General features: G+C 47.2%; 1 protein-coding gene across 1 annotated transcript in view; it reads left to right on the forward strand.

Annotated features, from left to right (window-relative positions):
- The window catches only part of LOC135376219 (putative phospholipase B-like 2), a 95,549-nt gene that overhangs the window by 71,938 nt on the left and 1,534 nt on the right, over positions 1–22,077 (forward strand). Inside the window, exons 8-10 of the mRNA XM_064608824.1 lie at positions 1,837–1,908; positions 1,967–2,119; positions 2,173–2,332. Coding sequence (XP_064464894.1) covers positions 1,837–1,908; positions 1,967–2,119; positions 2,173–2,332 — 385 coding nt within the window. The remainder of the gene's footprint in view (positions 1–1,836; positions 1,909–1,966; positions 2,120–2,172; positions 2,333–22,077) is intronic.

The raw sequence follows: 22,077 nt of genomic DNA on the forward strand, positions 1-22,077 counted from the left end.
ATTTTTCCTAGTGGCTATTTCCAAAGATTCTCGAAACAGTCTTCGCTGACTGAGCAGTTCCCACGCGAGCGCGGTGGTTTCTTCGAAACGAGGCCCATAGCCTTGGCACACTTTTAGGTGTCTGAGGATTTGCGTCTGTCTGCTTTTTTTGTCCGTGCTTCTGGCTTTCAACATGGTTTAGAACCGGTTGGGGTTCATAAGCACCAAACATCCTATAACCTTGTGGAAGCCTAAGTTCCCACAACCTCGGGGCGTCAGCCCGTCCGCTCCGCACGCGAAGGAACACGCAGCACAACAACAGAATCAATGCAACATCGGTTTATTTTACCTTCTCCGCCACAGTATGTACTTCGTCAAGGCGAGCATCTCCAAATAATCAAGCTTGCCCTGTCGCACCCTGCCTTTTATCTCCTCCAAGGCAACCCCCCCCTCCACGATGAAAGTTGAAAGTCACTGAAAAGGTTAGCCAGCTGTAGGACTCGAATCCACATCTTCTGGATTGCCGATCCAGGGCTCTACCAATTGGTAGAGCCCTCTGGTAGCTCAATTGGTAGAGCCCTGGACCGGCAATCCAGAAGATGTGGGTTTGAGTCCTACAGCTGGCTAACCCTTTCAGTGACTTTCAACTTTCATCGTTAATTTCTTAGGCAAATTGAAGCTTTGTATGTATTTGTCCCTTCTATGTTGTTCCAGCCTCAGAACATCAGTTCTTTCATGTTCATTAGTTGCCGCCTGCGTCGATCCCGTCGTATGAATGCGTGTGTGAGTGAGCAAAAATGTAAGAGTGAAAGGAGGATGGGTGAGAGAGAGTGGCTGGTTTGTCCCTTCAGATGACGCAGCCTGGAAGTCGCTGAAAAGGCGTGTTAGCTTAGCTCAATTGGTAGAGCCCTGGACCGGCAATCCAGAAGATGTAGGTTCGAGTCCTACCAGCTGGCTATAACCTTTTCAGTGACTTTCAACTTTTATCGTTAGTTTATTTACTTTGCGCCTATGTGCAAGTGAATCTAAATTTGGTTCTTCCAACATACATGTAACCGAAGAAGTCCTTCGAAACTATAGACAATATAAGCCTGGGAGCAGTTCTTTGTACTTTGTCTTTTTTTTTCATGGCGTGGATGTGTAGGTATCCCAGACTGCAGATGCATACTCTAAACAAGTTTGAACTAAGGTTTTATATGGCTGTTAATATAATATCTTTATTTTTATGGCGAAATTTCGTTCTTTGCATTCACAGACTTCGAGTGCCTTTCGCGCACATATTAGTATCCCATTTCGGATCGTTCACTTTAAATTGGTCGCCAGCAATGAAAAGGATGCCTAGAAGAAGCATAGACTATTGGCTGCTGCTCCCAACTTGAGGCCATTTTCTTCAATATGTGTCCTACTGGTTCGAGGGGTACTTCCGCATTGTTCTATTCAATTCAATTTAATTCAATTTTATTTTCCTTTCGGATGAGAGAGAGTAAAAACCCAGAAGGCTGTGCTGTTCGTGGATGACAAAGGTCTGCAAATAACCAGTGGCCTAGCCTCTTTAGCTGAAAAAAAAAACAAAAAACCAAGAAACAAACAAACAAACAAAAAGCAGAGGACACTGATTGCTTGCTCCGTATGCTCGAGTCAAAAGTTACAGAAAAAGAGGTGCTAAGGTCCCTTCGAACAAACGTCTTTCGAACAAACGGCGTCGATCAACCGGCTTTCGATCAAACGGCTTTCGACCAAGCGGCGTTCGATCAAACACCTTCGATGCAGTAGTAATAAACATATGGGTCTGTTTGTAATGGGTAATTCATTTTGCACTGAATCATTCTTCGTAAAACATACTGACTTTCTTTGCAGAGGCTACGTCATGAGTGCAGACGTGACGGATGTGCTGCGGGACCAGAGCTACTGGCCGAGCTACAACACCCCGTAAGCAGTGCTGGTCCGTGTTCGAGAAATATGCATAACAACGCTTCATATCGACCAGGTACTTTCAGAGGATTTTTAACCTAAGCGGTGACCCCGAAGCTGTTGCGAAGTTCGGTGACTGGTTTAGCTACAACATGACTCCGAGGGCACGCATCTTCCGTAGGGATCATCATAACGTTCACGACATGCGGACTATGACCAAGCTCATGAGGTGCGGAATCGCAGGTGATCCGAATAAGCTCGAAATACGTTCTCCTCGTGCAGGTACAACAACTACACGAAGGATCCCTTATCAGCGTGTAATTGCACTCCGCCATACAGCGCAGAAAACGCTATATCGGCACGCAGCGACCTGAACCCAGCCGATGGAGTGTACCCGTTTCCATCCCTCGGCCATCGATCCCACGGTTCCACAGATATGAAGGTCAGTTGCAGTATCTGGACTTCTCATACAAGCCATATAGTTTTCTACACTTTTGTCACATATCTCTTGCTGTGCCTTGAAGGCGCACCAAACAGCTCGACGAACTTTCTCCAATTATTATGCTTCACGAAACAACGTGACTCACGATATCTAAATATACAATTCATTTACTTTTAGACAGCGTATTTACCACGAACAATGCCATTCAAATAGCATAATTCGCGCCAGTCTCTCCTTCATCCTTGGAACGGGGTCACCTCACCAAGTTCCATTGCAACGCATAGCAACGCCACATTCCAGGCGCTGGGGGTTGAGGAGATTTCGTTAATGACAGGCCCCACCGAGACAAGCTGCAGCTCGCGAAGGAACCGGTTGCAGGAACATCGTGGTGACCTCGCGGTGTAATACAGTACTGAAAACGTAATGCGCATACGAAATGCAACATTGGAGGCTTTTGGTACGGTTTGAACTGGCTATCTTGAGGACGACAAGTGGAAAGGTACTTAGAATTTACCTCAGTTATCGATATTACAACAAAATCTATGTATAAGCGTCCTGCATTCTGAATGGTTGATGGTGCGTGACGTCAGAGTGACGTGCGGCTATTGTCGCCAGGACATCGCAGAGTGGGGCATGAGCGCGAAAGAGTGCAGTTTATATTTTGTGGGTTTACAGCCGATATTTACTTTATTGCGACAGCAATTTTTGGAAAACGCTCACCGTCGGCAACGTATCACAATGCTGTTAAAAAAAGTGCACCTTGTATACATTTTTAGTGCCGCTTTAACTGCTGCGGCTACAGCTTTGTCAGATAAATATCGAGGTCTAGCTGCACCAGAATAGCAGAATGATTACAAGACCAGCTCCAGTCTTTACACGTCGTCTACCGCTTTTGGAGTACAATTTTCGGTTATGTTTCTCGTTGAGTACCATATTTGGGTCCGCGGACCAGTGTTATTTCGAAACTAAGTAACGAAGCACCGCTAGACGTCACTGCAGTCAAGGGTAGCGCAAGGCTAGCAGATTTAAGAAGTAATGCGCTACCGGCACCGGCGAATACTTTGTGTTTTTTTTTCTGTACTATCGTAATTCAGGCATATCGCTTTCCAATATATCTAACAATAATTTACTACCAATTTTCCGTTAAGACAGCAGCATAAACATGGAGGAAGGAAACACAGGAGCGGCCGTTTCGAGCTGATTTCCGTGGTACCCCTCTAGCGGTCGCTCCTGTCAAAACCGCCATCACTTCCTGTCCACCACGTGGTCCTCTCTAAAGTTTCGGTTTGGCAACGCTTTGTTGCTCGCGCTACTTTTCATGCTTTTCCGAAGTCATTTACTCTTAAAATATCAGCACCACTGCGGAAACAACGTTTTGTTAACGTGTTCTTACGGCGTTTGCGGCTGTCGTTCAGCTCTGTCACGGGAATAACGTTTCATTCGTAAGCACGTACTTGACCGGTTGTTTCGTACCCCTGTGTGTGAGAGAGTCATCTTGAATCGTCCCTTTGCAAGCTGGCGCTGTGCTATAGCTGCAGATTCAATTGATTTCCTCCATCATTGTACAAATTTGATTACTGGCATGCTTTACCACTTCAGCAACAAACACACAAAAGCGGCCACGTCGTCACACAAACATCGCTGCCGCGAATGATGTTTCAAGTCCTGCGTGGTTGTCCTGTAGATACTGACAGGTCTTGTAGTAGAAGGGTAAACCAAGAGTAAACCTCCGAACACACAAAAATAAAGCTGGACGCGCGGCGTTCATCACAATGCAGATACCTGAACTGCAAGACAATCACGACTCCCGTCGTCTGCTTTGGGGGCTGGCCAGCGCATGCTCTTGGGGCCACGTGAGCGGTCACGTGGTATACAGGAGCATCCCAGAATGCAGTGCGAAGCTGGCACGCCGGTCCCAATGGCAAAAAGTTGGAAGGGCCACTACTGTGTTTTCTTCCTCCATGAGCATAAAACTCACGACAATAGCCAATATTTATTATTTGTAGCGATGTACGAATATTCGAATTTATACCGAAATCGAAACTTCGACAATCGAAATCGAAATTTATATCGAAAAATACCGAAGCGAATAATTCGATTCTATTTCCTAATCGAATACGGAATTCTATATTCGAATTTCGAATGGAAAAAGGATAACGAGGATAATGAGCGCTACTTCATATTCTGACAAGGGCGTTCCGAGAGGGGGGCAAGAAGAAGGGGCAAGAGGGGATCCCCTCTGGAGCTGCAACATCACCGCGTGTGGGAATTCCCCGCGTTTTACTCGCGAGTCGTCATTGTCAGGTGCCGTCATAATAATCTGAATCTTATCCTGCATATCAGACGCTTCGGTTGTTGCCATTCCAGTGTCTATTGGTTGGACGCTTTGCCTCCCCTTGGATGCTTTTCGCGCTCCCCCGACAAAAATCCTGGGAACACCCATATATTCTGGCCGGGGTGAAGCTGATATGACCCACTGAAAGTCTGAAAAATCCAACTCCCAAAATAAACTTTCAAAATAAATCTTTTTTTCCCCTGGGCGTCTAAATAAACCGGAAAAAAATCTAGCAAAATTAGCCCTTCGAAATAATTTTTTCAAAATCCACCCTCTCTGATTGGTACTTGACGGAAGTTACCTACATCCGCGTCGGAGTTCGCTCTTGGAATGAACTTGAACGCCATGATCAGGTCATGACTACGTTCTGAGAAAGTACTCCCGGTTTAGAAGAATAGCCTCGTTCGCAGCTCAACACAGAAATGTGTGCGTTGTCCCTGTATTCATACGCTTCGTGCTCTGCACTTTGAAACTGGATATTTCGATTTCCTCAATCATTATTAGAAGGAATATGATCAATTATGGTCAGTGTTGTATGTAACGCCGTTACAGTAACCGATACATTTTTCGGTATCGGAGTGCGGATCGCGATATGTTTTTAAATCGGTATCAGAAAAGCATTTCCGTTACAGATTTACGGTAACGCGATCTCCGTATCGTTACCGATACCGATACTTTTTTAGTGGCCCACACTATCTTCATTGACCATATTTCTTACTCTGATTCATTGGCATTCGTCCGCCTAGCTCTCGACAAGAAGCATATGGACACGCCTACGTGCTCTGTAACGGGAATTATACCAAATACATGTTCGCTTTTTTTCTTCGAACCTGGAGGAAATAGAGAGGCTGCGCTCAAGAAAAGAGTTGAGGTCAACGAACATAAGTCAAGTCCTTGACAGTGCGCACTGCGAAGCTGCCGTGTCGTTCACACATACTGTGGTATATTTATTATTTATTTATTTCAATATACTACAAATCCCACTTGGGATCCAGGTAGGAGTGGAAAATTATATAGACACAAAAAAACCAACACTGTAACAAAGGATACAAAACACAAACAACAGACAGCTTAATATTGTAACTTCGGATCAGAAGAACAGTCTCTGAAGAAGAACCGCTTCTTCGAAGCAGACGACTGCCGGTATGAAGTTTTAAATAAGTAATGAAAGTAGATCGAATAAAAAATGAGCAAAAATGTATGTATAAATAAAATGCAATTATATAACGCAAAATCCTACGTATAAGGGTCGTCCTTCTTGCTATTTTCTTGGTATCACGGTCTTAACTAGGCCTAACGTTAGTGACGAAACATCCCATTTTCTCATAAATAATGATGGCGGAGCGAAAGTTGAAGCTGATTTTTGCAGATGCGCACATAAGGATATATGGTCACAGTATGAAATCAAAGTAGTCTGTGGAAATTTTTTGTCACAAAATCTCCCGTTCGCCGTTCCAAGTACCATCCTCCATCTTGGAGAAAATTTGGTGTCATGGCAGCTCCTCTCTGGCATGGCAGCCTGTTTTTTAGGCTCCTCCTAATGGCCAGACTCCCTTTGTCATACACGCCACTGACTAGTTGCTGTTGCCTGTCGTCGTCGTCGGTAAGGAAGCGAAAAAGTGAAACCCCGGGAGTTTTTCTGCTATTACGAGTACTATACCTTGGATTGAATAAAGGCAGTTGAAGTATGCAACTGTGCGTATGTTTGTGTTGTGTTTGTATGTTCATTGCCCCATCTACTACTACGTTCCTATATTACTGCACCACTTTGCAACCTAAAACGGCCTTGCATAACACCGCAGACTTGCTTTCCATACCGGAGACCGCTTAGAATTCGCGCAGTAATAAGAAAGCAAACGGCAAGCAAACAACGAACTCAATGAAACTCTCAAACTAAAAGCATGTAGATACACACGTATGTACAGATGGGCGGGCTTCGGTACACATTTGTCGTAGAGTGAGTGCCAAAAGGTGTTCATTTCCTCCATCGGCTCTTTTTTTCTTTTTTCTTTTGCCGACAGCAGCGCAAGTGACGCTGTGCATTCGTTGGTGCGGCGAGGACTCACAGCTGTCTCATGGGGTAGTCTCGAACTACAGGTTTTCCCGTCGTATTTAATCCGTATATCGCGGAATTTAATCCTTATACCGTGGAATTTAATCCTCATGCCGCCACTTTTAATCCTTATACCGTGGGATTTCATCCTTCTTTTAAATTTAATCCTCGTGTATGCTACCAATTTTAATCCTTATGCGGTGAAATTTGATCCTAAATTTTCAGGGTGACTTTTCATTATTCTTTTCACTACAATGCGACAGTGTGGGATTACCTGTACGATTTATGACAGGGGGGAGGGAATATGTTTATTAAGAAAAAAAGAAAGGAAAGGTAAGCCAGGCAAAGAGCCGGCTTGCTATTCCGAAGAAAAAGGGAAAAGGGGAAGGGGAAAACGAAAAAGAAAAGGAAGGAGAACGAAAAAAACAAAAAGGGGAATCAAAAAAAGAAAAGGAAGGAAAAAGAAAAAGAAAAAGGGGGAATAGAAACACAGGAAGGAAAGAAAAACAAAAAGCAACAAAAAGAAAGGAAAGGGAAAGAAAACAAGAAACAAAGAAAAGGAAAAGGAAAGAGAAACAAAAAGAAAGGAAAAGGAAAGAAAGAAAGAAGAGAATAAACACTAGCACAACGTTACATGCAGTTCACGAGCCCTGAGACTCGGAGAGAACAGAGGAGAGCGGCAGTGGTTGGGGTGCAAGACGGGGCCAAGAAGAGCGGCCAACCAAAAGTCGTTACAGCCAATGATTTATGACAGGTTTTGCATTGTAGTGCATTCTAGTGCACAGAGCAGTCGTAGTCACAAAAAGACCCGAAAAGAGAAAAAGACCATTTCGAGCTGCAAACCAGAGAATTCTCACAACAGGTCATAGATTATGTAGGTAGTCTTATAATATCCTTTAGTTGTGCAAAGAATAGTCGTATTCATAAAATCAATTTGTAGCTACAAACCAGGAAATAGTCATACCAGGTCATACACAATCAAGGCATCTTAAATTATCCAATGGTAGTTCAAATAGTGCTCATAGTCATAAAGGGTCAATTTATAGTTGTAAACAAGGAAATAGTCATAAGTCATAGACCATGCAGGCAGTCCCATACTATCGCATATTATTTCATTTACCTGAGATAGTTACAAAAAGTCAATTTATAGCTGCAAACGAGGAAACAACCATTATGCTCATAAACATTGCAGGTAGTCCCATACCATCCCATAGTAGTGCACGGAGGAGGCATAGTCACAAAAAGTCAATTTATAGCCATAAACAAGGAAACCATCATAACAGGTCGTGCAGGTAGTGCAGTACTATCCCATTGTAGTGCATAGAGCAGTCATAGTCATAAGAAGTCAGTTTATAGCCCTAAACAAGGAAATAGTCATATCGGGTCATAAATCGTGCAGGTAGTCCCATACTATCACAGTAGTGCATTGAGCAGTGATAGTCACAAAAATACCATTTATAGGCGTAAACAAGGAAATACTCATAACGTGTGATATATGATGCAGGTAGTCCGACTATTTTCTAGAGAGCTGGCCTGAGATTTTCCCTCTCCCTCGCGCGCCCCGCCCAACCTCCTATTGGCGCGCTCCGCGCCAATAGGAGGACGCGTGAGCGGCGTCGGCTGAGTGCCATCTGGGGGCAGAGGTTCGAACGTAGACGGGGACGTGCTTTTGGCGATGCTACATCCACTGGGTCGTTCCATACACCACGGCTCTTAGTTGGCCCGTGAGATGGCGCTGCTCGATCTGTGACCACGAAAATGGTCGGCGATAAGTACTGAGTCATTGTCCCATTTCTGTCTCTCTCTCTTTTTTTTCTGTTTTCGTGGAATGAATTGACAGATTTTGACGGCTCCTGTGTTCGCTTGCTTTTGCTGTTAATAAACGTTTCATGTTCGCGTCCTTGAGCGATGCCCGCGTTTGTTTGTTTTTGCTTTTAATGAACGTTTTATGATGGCTTGTTTTTGCTTTTAAACGTTTTATGATAGGCGTCCTTGAGCGATGCCCGCGTTTGTTTGTTTGTTTTTGCTTTTAATGAACGTTTTATGATGGCTTGTTTTTTTTAACGTTTTATGATAGGCGTCCTTGAGCGATGCCCGCGTTTGTTTGTTTGTTTTTGCTTTTAATGAACGTTTTATGATGGCTTGTTTTTTTAACGTTTTATGATAGGCGTCCTTGAGCGATGCCCGCGTTTGTTTGTTTGTTTTTGCGTTTAATGAACGTTTTATGATGGCTTGATTCATTGCCTGTTAGGCGCGGACTTCGAATGGCGCGTTTGCGGCGTCCTTGATGGTGCCCGCGTTTGTTTGTTTTATTAAATATATGGAACACGCGTTGTTAGAGTGATCTTGATAAGACGTCCGCGAAATCGTTGCGCCCGTGTTTGGGTGATAGTAGGGCGTTCTTTGGCGTGTGTGTGTGTGCCTTCCCTTTTATTGAGCATGTCATGCGATTCGTGTGCGATGCGCTGTGGACCGGGACACGGCCGGTGAGAGGTATACCCTATTTTTGTTTCTTTGTCGTTTCGCAGGACAATGCGTCATTATAGACTGTTTCCCTCTGCGTTTTTTCCCTCTGTTTCATACCCCCTTTTTGTCTTCACTGCGTCATGCGACACGTGTTGTTACGAAAGGAATTTGATGCGATGCCATGCCCGTGCCGTTTTTGTGCGTATGTTTAGATAATGCCGACAGAAGACTCTGGTTCTTTTTTCCCTTTTACTGAACATGATGCCACACATGTTGTTACAGAAGGACTTTGACGAGACGCCCAGGCCGTTTTGTGCATATGTTTGGTAATGCTGGCTAATGACGAAAGAAGACTACTTTTTTGATGGTTTCTTTCATTAAACTTTTGATGGCACCGTACCGCTGTCAATCGACTGGGCGCGCATCATCTTTATATGTGAAACCAGGAGACGCATGCAACTGACCACAGCAGGCTGCGAAATTAATGCACATGACATTTATTACAAGGAACTGCATGGACAGGCTTTTGTTGGCGATGACAACAGTACATGTGGTCGATGGCGGTCCTCTGAAACCCGTGCCGTAGTGCCTCGGTAGTGGAGTACACTGTTGTTTTTATATGCTGTAGCATATCATGATGCGTGCTCATGCAAAATGACATCCGACTGTCATTTTATAGGATTAATGGTTCCGGAACATTTCATCCAACGTCGTTTGGTCGAAAGCCGTTTGATCGAACGCGGGACATTTGGTCGAAAGCCATTTGATCGAACGCCGTTTGATCGAAACGGCAGCGGTCGTTTGATCAATTTTTTTATTGGTTCGCTTGTAGCGTTGATGTAACAAAAAACATGAAGAAAAACAACAGAAAGCGTCAGTCCTAGATGCTGTTATCCTAAGGAATATTTAACTCTGTGTAATACGCTTGCCCATATACACATTCCTCATCTTAACACACTTTTTCGCACCCAGAAAGCGGTCCAAGGGCCTGGGTTGTTCACCCTCTCACGTTCGACAACTTGATAGGTTTTTCCTCTCTGACAGATAGTGACTAAAAATGGCATACATGCCTTTCACCGCTAGTATCCCAACACTTTGTCAACTAATAAACAACTTTGACAAATAAATAAATAAATTACACTCTTGAATGGTTAATTCGCGTCGGACGTGGACAAATTTTAACAAGGTATTTTTAATGTTTGTAGTCAATAACTGACATTGTATAGGAGAAAGAAGTTTTAGTTTATTTACTTTGCGCCGATATGTGCAAGCGAATCTAAATTTGGTTCTTGCAGCATACATGGAACCGAAGAAGTCCCTCGAAACCCAGACAATATAAGCCGGGGAGGTTGTCTTTGTAGTTTGTATACTTTTTCCTTCTTCTTCTTTTTCTTTTTTTTTATCGTGTGCATGTGTAGGGATTTCAGACTGCAGATGCATACTCTAACCAAGGTTGAACTAAGGTTTTATATGGCTGTTAATTTAGTATCATTATTTTGTACCATGACGAAACTTCCTTCTTAGCATCCACAGACTTCGAGTGGCTTTCGCGCACATATGGCTATCCCATTTCAGATGGTTCCCTTTAAATTTGTCGCCAACAATGAAAGGGTGCCCAGAAGAGGCACAGACTATCGGCTGCTCGCAACCTGAGGCCATTTGCTTCAATATGTGTCCTACGGTTCGCCGGATTCTTCCGCATTATTCTATTCGGCTGTGCTGTTCGTGAATGACAAATATCTGCAAATAACCAGAGGTCTCCCCTGTTTAGTTAAAAAAAAGCAAGAAAAAAAAGAAGAAGCAGAGGACACTGATTGCCTGCTTCCGTATGCTCGAGTCAAAAGTTACAGAAAAGAGGTGCTATAAGGACACGCTGCGAGCTTTGAACTCCCTTCGAACAAATGTCTTTCGACCAAGCGGCGTTCGATCAAACGGCGTTCGATCAAACGGCGTTCGAACAAACGGGCGGACACCGGAGTGGTTATAGGAATGGCCCGATATGGATCAAACGTCGCATGCCGATATCCCGTTAGATAACCCCCCCAACCCTTTTATAACCACCAGCTTAGCGCCGATATCAACATGTTGGAAATCAGTGCTTTGTCGGCGGATAAGTGAGTGACAGAGGACGAAGCATCAGAGATAAAACGTGAAATTTAATTCAGTTAACTTCCCCACGCGCAAACAGCTTTGAGATCATGTATCAGCGTCAGCCTTTTCTACATTCAGGATATGATTGCGCGATTGTTGCGAATATTTGCATTGTTGCGATTGCGAAGAACTGCAGAACACGCCTTCGCCAAGAACCTAAAGTGTCGATAAACTGATTCTAACATAACAACAATAATAACGTCTAAAATGCTAATACGCCAATTCTAACGTCTATTATACCCACACTATAATTCTAACATGACCTAACGTCTAAAATGCCAGCAGACTAATTCTAAACTGATCTAACATGTAGTATATAGTATAGTATAGTATAGTAATATAGTATAGTAATAATAATAGTAGTAATAATAATATAGTAAATATATAGTAATAGTATAGTATAATAGTGCATATCCCTCTTGTATCATGAAGCGTAGCAATGTATATATCACTCCTCACAGCCTCATAGATTGTAAATAGAGGCGCTGTCCATGTACTGACCCTTCCACGTCGTATTAAATTTTCCTACAACAGTAAACATCTAAAATGGTGGCAAATTGATTCTAAAGCGCGGACCCCATAACAAGCGACACCCGATGCGCTGCAGAATTTGTCGCTGTCGCGTCTGGTCATGGCGCGACTTCCTGGTCCATTTGAGCAGCGACATTTCGTCGCCGAGAAATGATGTTTTTGGAGAAGCATTGCTTATTTTATTCGAGCTAAGTTGTAAATTGCCATAAATATACCAAAAATAGTATTTCATTCGTCAAAACGAAGAGAACTTGTAATGAAGGTGCTATGTAATATTTGCCGTAACGCAGTGGCGCTGTTAAGTTCCCAACGCCCCGCCCACTTCTTCGTCTGCTACTTTTGTTGGTTGCCCTCTCCACCCTTTCCCTTGCCCACGCGTTCAGTTCTTGTTTCACGCCGTCAAATCTAGCTGGTTTTGTCAAACAACAGGCAACGAATTCAGCGACATGCTACAAATATCTACTGGGAGTAGATGCAGAAATATTCAGCCGCGACTGAGCTTTTTTGACGCTCGTGTGGCGGCAGTGACGTCGATTTTGTCGCTTCTCGCGTGTATCTGCCGCGTGTCGCTTGTTATGGGATTCGGGCTTAACAGTGAGCAGTTCTCCGACGGGCAATTGTCTGGTGAGCAACTGACCGGTGGCGTTCTATGAAACTGCATTCGATAAAATGGCGTCGATGAAACGTCGTTCGACGAACCGGCGTTCGATGAAATGGGCGGACACCCGATATGCTTGCTTTGCTTTTCTCTCTGCGCCGTGGTACGCAAGAGGCAAATAGGCGCATCCCAAACTAACGAAATCATAACAGACATCAGTCCAGCGTCCTTACGGTCCAGTACGTACATCAAGTGTACTACAGGAACTCACGGCAACAGGACATCGGAGGGAGTTATAAAGTTTGAGATAGGACGAGCTTAAAAAGAACACAACTAGGCACGTGCTATACTTGAGCATACAATGGAACCAAGAATTCGTTCTATTCTTTCCTCTTAAGCCGTTCTGACCTCTTATCTTTGCATAACGAACTTTTTGTCACTGAACTTTGTGTTGTGAAGTCCGTGTTTGGGTCGCTCAGTGAATGCGGATTATTCTCCTACAAGGAGAAAAGAGGGGTCAAAACGCCGAAAATGGTGGGTGGTTTACGCGGAACCGGCGCTTTCTTTGTTTCAGTATCCCTTCAGCTTCTAGACCTCGGCAGCGTAGCGAATTGTAGTCCACCGTTTCCGGTCTGAACTGGTGACGTGCAATGGCGTATGTGCCCGCAATGTTCTTGAACATTCCGTCCCACACAGTCGAAATGTCAGGCCATTAGATAGCGTATTACACAGAGTTAAATATTCCTTAAGATAACAGCATCTAGGACTGACGCTTTCTTTTGTTTTTCTTCTTGTTTTTTGTTACATCAACGCTACAAGCGAACCAATAAAGAAATCCATCAAACGACCGCTGCCGTTTCGATCAAACGGCTTTCGACCAAACGACGTTCGATGAAATATCCCGGAACCATTAATCCTATAAAATGACAGTCGGATGTCATTTTGCATGAGCACGCATCATGATATGCTACAGCATATAAAAACAACAGTGTACTCCACTACCGAGGCATTACGGCACGGGTTTCAGAGGACCGCCCTCGACCACATGTACTGTTGTCATCGCCAACAAAAGCCTGTCCATGCAGTTCCTTGCAATAAATGTCATGTGCATTAATTTCGCAGCCTGCTGTGGTCAGTTGCATGCGTCTTCTGGTTTCACATATAAAGATGATGCGCGTCCTGTCGATTGACAGCGGTACGGTGCCACCAAAAGTTTAATGAAAGAAACCATCAAAAAAGTAGTCTTCTTTCGTCATTAGCCAGCATTACCAAACATACGCACAAAACGGCCTGGGCGTCTCGTCAAAGTCCTTCTGTAACAACATGCGTGGCATCATGTTCAGTAAAAGGGGGAAAAGAACCAGAGTCTTATCCCAAGCAGCACAATGTACTGAAAGCCGAGTGCAATAGGGGTGGACGGGTAGGTGGAAGGCCTTGAACAGACTCGTGAAACTAAGGAACATTGATAAAACACATACCGTCCACCCCTACTGCACTCGACTTTCAGTACATTGTGCTGCTTGGGATGTAGGCATTATCTAAACATACGCACAAAAACGGCACGGGCATGGCATCTCATCAAATTCCTTTCGTAACAACACGTGTCGCATGACGCAGTGAAGACAAAAAGGGAGTATGAAACAGAGAGAAAAAAAAAACGCAGAGGGAAACAGTCCATAATGACGCGTTGTCCCGCCAAACGACAAAGAAACAAAAACGGGGTATACCTCTCACCGGCCGTGTGTGGGTCCAAAGCGCATCGCACACGAATCGCATGACATGCTCAATAAAAGGGAAGGCACACACACACACACACGCCAAAGAACGCCCTACTATCACCCAAACACGGGCGCAACGATTTCGCGGACGTCTTATCAAGATCACTCTAACAACTACTACTGGTCGCTTTGAGATATGTCTCCTCGTGTACGCCCAGGGCCTGGTCGGTCCTCACCGACAGTAAAGTGGCTCTGGAGGCGCTGGCCTCTTACTCTGCCGCAGTCATCAGTGACACCTGCACCACGATCATCGCCCTGCACTCTGAACTTGTATCACTGGGACACGAAGTGGTGTTCCAATGGATTCCGAGCCATGTCGGAACTTCAGGCAATGATCGTGCTGACGCTCTTGCTCGACAAGCCCACGACGCTGAGCAACCAACTGTCTTTCCCCTTGCGCACTCTATGTGCCAGCTGAAAATCCGCCGCTTCACTGCCAACCGCACACAGCTCTTTCAGCAAGAAGCTATACGAACCCATGCCTTCCTTAAATCCATTGACCCTTTAATGACATATGCTGTGCCTGGCCGCATCCCGCGCATCGAGGAATCGCAGCTTCATCGGCTGCGGCTGAGTGTGGCCGGAACTCCTCTCCTCCTATTTAAGATGAATCAGCACCCATCACCTCTTTGCCCAACGTGCACCGTAGAAGCCGATGTGCCACACATTCTCATTGCCTGCCAGCGGTACGAAGACCACCGATCGAGTCTCCGGCGCCGCCTTGCTCATCTAGGCTACCGAGAGCTTTCCCTCGCGGTGCTACTTGGCCCTACCCAGCACGCTGAAGTCACGTCTGCGCTGACACGATTCCTTCGGGAATCTAAACTCCTGGGCATTCTCTGATGCGTCCTATGCGCAAAGATTAGTGAAGGAGCTGTTTCTTCTGTATTTTTTGATAATTTTCTGTATCCCAGCTGTTTTCTTCTGTTTGCTTGAAAGCATTAGGGAATAGCAAGCCCACACCGTGGCTAACCTTTCCCTTTCCTCGCTTTCCTCTTTTCTTACTTTGCATTAAACATATTCCCCCCACTCTAACAACGCGTGTTCCATATATTTAATAGAACAAACAAACGCGGGCATCATCAAGGACGCCGCGAACGCGCCATTCGAAGTCCGCGCCTAACAAGCAATGAATCAAGCGATCATAAAACGTTCATTAAAAGCAAAAACAAACAAACAAACGCGGGCATCGCTCAAGGACGCCTATCATAAAACGTTTAAAAGCAAAAACAAGCCATCATAAAACGTTCATTAAAAGCAAAAACAAACAAACGCGGGCATCGCTCAAGGACGCGAACATGAAACGTTTATTAACAGCAAAAGCAAGCGAACACAGGAGCCGTCAACATCCGTCAATTCATTCCACAAAAACAGAAAAAAAAAGGGAAAAAAAAGAGAGACAGAAATGGGACCATGACTCAGTACTTATCGCCGACCATTTTCGCGGTCCCAAGGAAAGTGCGTCCCTAGGTTCACACATCACAGATCGAGCAGCGCCATCTCACGGGCCAACTCAGAGCCGTGGTGGATGGAACAACCCAGTGGATGTAGCATCGCCAAAAGCACGTCCCCGTCTACGTTCGAACCTCTGCCCCCACTCAGTCGACGCCGCTCACGCGTCCTCCCATTGGCGCGCTCCGGGTGGGCGGGGCGCGCGAGGGAGAGGGAAAATCTCAGGCCAGCTCTCTAGAGAATAGTCGAAAATAGATATAACAGGTCATAGACCATGCAGGTAGTCCCGTACTATTGCTTAGTAGTGCATTCACCAGTGATAGTCACAAAAAGCCAATTTACAGCTGCAAACGAGGAAATAGTCATAACTGCTCATGAACATTGCAGGTAGTCCCATACCATCCCATTGTAGTGCATGGAGCACTCATAGTCATAAAAAGCCAATTTATAGCCTGTGTGAACCGCGGCCCACAAACCCGGGGTGGTTCCGTGTCCGACCCGCGGTAACCCCGAAGAACACGAACACAGCAATGGAACAAGAAGAGGGATTTATTTCCTTACATTTTCCAAATCAGTGCAGCACCCCTCCGCCTCTCGACACAGAAGAGGAAAAAAGATCCCCCATTACCTTCTTCCGTTGCTTAAATAACGTACCCGTAGAAACCGGAAATAGGGGAGTCTCCCCCTATCGCACAAACCTTATCTTTCCATCCGGGAAAGATGTACATGCGTCCGATAATCCGAGGCGGATGCCCACACCTCCCCTCCCTTTAAATGTCCGGTAAATCCGGTAGGTCCAGAATCAGATTTTCCGTGTTGCGAGAGTGGCCGAGCCAACAACTGTGGAGCGAAGCGGGCGACGAGGTGTATCGCCATGGTCATATCCTGGGGTGAAGGGGTGGCCTGATGCTGGGGGGTCACAGAGAAGAAAGCGTCGCGCTGAGGGTTCACTTGACGGGAGCGTGACACGTGAAGAGCGGCGGCAAGATGAGTCTCGGGGTGGATCAGCAGTGTCCCGCAGGTAGGGCACTGACTCACCTTGGAGGCTTACGAGGGCGAAGGTTATAACGAGGAGACCACGATAACCTGCCCCGAACTGTCCCATCATCAGCGGGCTGCGACTCCGTGTAGATGGGGCCGTGGAAGGGTTGGGATTGAGATGAACTTGTGCCGGAGTCCTCTTGCCCTTCATCTTACTCCAAGATGCGACCGATGAATCCCTTGAGGTCTGATGTGAACTGGGCCAGTCTCTTCACTTGTACTGCGATGTTCAAGTCTAAGTACCGGGTGTAAGTTGCGCACTCACCCGGCAAGGCCCGTCCTATCGGTCCGCGAGAGAAGCTGCGAAGCCCTTCGCCGCGTCGCAAGTGGATGCGTCCTCCTCAGGACTAAGTCTCCCACGCGGTATGTTACCTGGCATCGACCCTTGTTGTACTGGGATGCTTGCTTCAGTCGTGAGACCTCAAGATTCTCACGTGCACAACGAATTGCAGTTGAGAGACGGTTGGGAATGTCTTCCGCATATCGTGCATACGGGCGACGGGGTTGTTCCCTCAGTGTTCGTAGGGAATTTTCGAGTGGAAATACCATTTCCCGTCCAAAATTTAAATAGGCAGGGGTGAACCCAGTAGACCTTTTTTCCGTCGTATGAGTGGTGAAGACAATCTCCGTTAGACGCGCGTCCCAATCCTTATGCCTGCTGGTAAGCGTTACCATCATCATTTTGATATTCCTGTTGACCCGCTCAGTTATGTTTGCCTGATGGTGATAGGGGACGTCTTCTTATGTCGGATACTTAATGCCGAGCGTGTGTCGACAAACACCTTACTTGTAAAGTACGAGGCGTTGTCCGTGATAAGCTGGTCCGGGAATCCAAACCGCGAAAAGACATATCCAGCTGCCGATCCCAGATCCGAGCTGACACCAATTTTCGCAGGGGATAGAGCTGAACGCACTTCGTGAAGTGATCTGTAATGACTAACAGGTATTGGTTACCACGGGGACTTCTGGGGTATGGCCCCATTACGTCACATGCGACTATCTGCCAAGGCTCCTGACTGACAATCGGTTGCAGCAATCCTGGCGGCAGTCCACCCTTAGGTTTCGACTTCTGATAAACTGGACAGCTTTGCGAGTAAACCGCAAAACATCCCGTCTCATGCCTGGCCACGTCGCGATACGACATAACTTAGAATAAGTCTTGCTGCCGCTACCGTGACCTGCCAAAGCAGAGTCATAGAAATATCTGAGGAATAACTTACGTAGCTTTCGTGGTACTCCGATCCTGAAAGGGTTGCCACCGACCTCCTCGTCGTCTGCCTCGGTGATGTACCTCACCAGAAAACCATCCTCGCCCAGCTGATAGGAGTCGAACCTCTCTTCAGAGTCTCCGGCGTCCGCTGGGCCCGTAGTCTCCAGCCTCCTTACTACACGCTGACAGAGCCCGTCCGTCCTGTGGGCTTCCAAGATGTCCTCCCGGCTCACGATGTGTCCCCACGCCAGCTCTGTCCGTTCCGGCTTGTCCAACCGCGCTCCTGCGTGGTAACGACGTCCTCCAGGGGCAGAGGTGCTCGAGACAGCGCATCTGCCACTTTGTTAGAGGTCTCACTCCGATATTCGATCGAGAAGTCGTACTGTTGCAACGTCAGACTCCAACGTGCAAGTCTGCCGGCGGGATTTTTCAATCTACTCAGCCAGCCTGGATTGCAAATTTCGCACCATCCAGATGCATGTCGAACTTATTCAGTGCGAACATGATAGCTAGGCACTCTTTCTCCGTCACGGCGTAATTTCGTTCAGGTGACGTCAGCGTGCGACTTGCAAATGCCACAGGCTGAAGTTCACCTTCGTGCTGTCGTAGTAACACCGCACCCAGTCCGTAATCGCTCGCGTCTGCCTGCACTACAAATGGGCGATTAAGATCTCGGAGATACAGACAGGTGATCTGCGGTTCCGTCAGGGCGGAGAATGCATTCTCCTGTGCTTCTCCCCATTACCAGCGCGCACCTTTCCGCAATAGCCAGGTTAGTGGCTGCGTCATGTCCGAACATCGCCGTATGAATTGTCTATAAAATCTAATCATACCACGGAAGCGCTGCAAGCTCTTTACATCCTGCGGGCGAGGGTAGTCTAGGATAGCCTTCAGCTTGTCCTCGTTCGGCCTGACCGTGCCGGACTCAACCGTAAACCCGAGCAGGTCGATGCGGTTAGTGGCCAACTGCATATTTCGAAGATTGACCGTCAACCCAGCAGCTTGCATACGTCGCAACACCACTTTCAGGTGTGAAAGGTGTTCCTGGAATGAACGTGAAATATTCACTACGTCATCCATATAAGCCATGGCGAAGTTGTACTTCGCATCGCCCAGCACCTCGTCGATCATACGCTGAAAACTAGCCGGGGAATTGGACAGTCCGAAGGGAAGCCGGACGAACTCAAATAGTCTCCTATGACAGGTAAAGCCCATCTTTTCGACATCATCAGGTGCTATCGATATCTGCAGGAATCCTCGACTGCAGTCCAAGATTAGAAACACACGGGCTGATCCCAACGCGCACATGATCGAGTCTATGGAGGGAAATGGATACGAATCTCTCAGTCACCTCGTTCAACCGGCGGTAGCCCACGCACAACATTGCGGTTCCATCTTTCTTCGGAGCGAATACCACCGGAAAGGCCCACAGGCTACGCGAGGGACCCACGGCGCCCGTCTCGATCATTTCGTTCAGCATCGAGCAACTTGCCCTTGTGGACGGTAAGCGGCCGCGGGTTGCATCTCCAAGGCCTTGCGTCGCCGGTGTTCCAAGACATCGGTCAAACCTGGTTTTTCCGTAAACATCCGGGAAAAGGGTAGCAATGCTTGCTCCAGCATTTCTCAATGCTCTGAGGTTCCTGGACATACTCGCGGACCCTCATCCAAGGCAGCAGTTGCAACTACAGGCGTTCGGTATTCTGTTCCGTGATGATCTCCAACGTGCAGTGATGGTCCAGCACCGCGAAGTACTCCAGCGGCTGCTGCTTAGGTTCATCGCTGTTGCCAGTCGGTTCCCGGTTTCGCTTTGAGCAGTCGTCCTGGGTTCCCTCACCAGTCCGGCGTTGGTCTGCACCAGGGGTTGTCCACTTCAGGAATGGGTAGAAGGCACTGCTGCATGCATGCTGGTAGAATCCGCGACGTAAGTCCAGGACAAGACCCATCCGGATAATGAAGTCACGTCCCAGGATCATTGCTCCTGCCAGTCCAGGAAGGTAAACAAAGCGTTGTTTGACCCGATGTCCATCGACAGTCAAGGTATGGCGTACCGCGTCACCGGCAGGTACAACCGCATCAGAGGCGAGCCTTAGGATAGTCCTGGTCTTCCGTAGAGAGATGTTCCGCTCCCGGAAGCAATCGTGAATGGTGTCGCCGATCAGAGAGACAGCTGCTCCAGTGTCCACCAAACCTGCAACGTCTTTGCCCGGAACGCGCACCACGATAAACGGTCCAATGTTGCAGATGTCATCTTGCAATCAGCATGCAAGCGGGACCAAGGTCACTGTATTATCAGAAAAGACAGCACGGTTAGAAGTAACTTGCCTCTTATCAATGTTCGCTTCGGCCGACGACGGGAATGCGTAATCTGCGGTTACGGCCGTCGGCGTTCCGAGTTTCCCTGCGGGGTTCGTTCGGGGGTGGCCGAAGTACGATGCGGGCGGTCCCGACGGATGTGTCAGTGTTCCCCGCAACCGTAACAACGCGGTCTCCCGACGTTTAGTCCATTCGAGAGCGGTGGGGTTAATACCTCAGACCTGTCGTTGCGCCCGTATCCTGGCGTTCGGCGATGCTCACTACCGGTCTGTCTTGCGCTCGAAGTCTCCTCAAAAGGCCCCGCTCGGTTCCTTTGCTCGTGCGCAAAAGAATCGAGTGAGCGGTGTGAAGGACTTGCTGACGCTCCGCTATTCGGTCCTGCAGGCCAACGGGGATTCAGCTCCGTTGTCTGTACAGGTCCGCCCCATGCACAACTAGGCTCAAGAGTCTCCTCCGGTCTAGGGGATGGGCGGTACCGAAGTTCAGCTAGCAAATCGGGCTGAATGCTGCGCGCCTCCTTAGCTAACTCAAACAGGTAAGTAAAACTTCAACCCCGTAAATATGGCTTGAACCGAGGGTGGCACTGTCGGATAACGCGTACCACCTTCTCTTTTTTGTCTATGAGAAGGTCCGCTCTCCGATACAGTTTCTGAATCGCCCGAATGTATTCCAAAAGGCTCTCATCATTATGCTGCGTTCGGGCTGTAAGCTCTTCGCGCATAGTCTGGGGGGAGGAACTCGTCCCGAAACTGTTGCTTAAATATACTCAGAGAGAAATGGGGGCTGGGACCTACGCCACAAAGCAACTGAGCTTACCAGTGCTTCGGGGAGTACTCAACGCAGAATGACGTCGTCGGTGTCTCGAACGGCAGTTTGGTAAGCACTCAAGTCGGCGAGGAAATCCTAAGCTGAATTGGGGTCGCTGTAGCCCGAAAATGTCAGTGCCGGCAAGTTCAGGCGCAGCGTCGTGTCCGGGGACGGCTGGGCGGCGGGCGTGCTGCTACCAAGCTGCTGCGTCACTAACGTACAGAGGGATGCCATCCGCTAGTCCTCAGCCACTGGAGCAGGCTCGTCCTCGTCACTGTCTGGGTCGTGCTTCTTCCTGGGAAGCATCTCCGGTCGAAGAACCTGCGTTGCAACGCAGACGGCGGCAGGACGAAAACAAAAAACAGAACAGAAATGCACAATACCTACGCGTACAACTATGCCGTGCCCTCCAGGGAAAACTGTAGGACGGGTCGAAAATACCACTGTTGGGCGCCAATTTTGTGGGAACCGCGCCCCACAAACCAGGGGTAGTTCCGTGTCCGACCCGCCGTAACCCCGAAGAACACCAATACAGCAATTGAACAACAAGAAGACTGATTTATTTCCTTACATTTTCCAAAGCAGTGCAGCGCCCCTCCGCCTCTCCACCCAGAAGAGGTAAAAGATCCCCCATACCTTCTGTCGTTGCGTAAATGACGTACCTGTCGAAACCGGAAATAGGGTCGTCTCCCCCATCACACAAACCTGCGTCCGATAATCCGAGGCGGATGCCCACAAGCCCTAAACAAGGAAATAGTCATAGCTGGTCACAAATCATGCCGGTAGTCCCATGCTATCACATAGTAGTGCATAGAGTTTGCAGTGATAAAACAGTAAATTTATAGCCGTAAACGAGGAAATAGTCATATCATGTCATAAATCGCGCATGGTCCCATACTATCACATAGTAGTGCATTGAGCAGTGATGCTCACCAAAAAGTCCGTTTATAGGCGTAAACAGGGAAATACTCATAACATGTCATATATGATGCATGTAGTCCAATACTACC

This window comes from Ornithodoros turicata, unplaced genomic scaffold (genome assembly GCF_037126465.1).
Source record: "Ornithodoros turicata isolate Travis unplaced genomic scaffold, ASM3712646v1 ctg00001058.1, whole genome shotgun sequence".
NCBI classification, from domain to species: Eukaryota; Metazoa; Arthropoda; class Arachnida; order Ixodida; family Argasidae; genus Ornithodoros; species Ornithodoros turicata.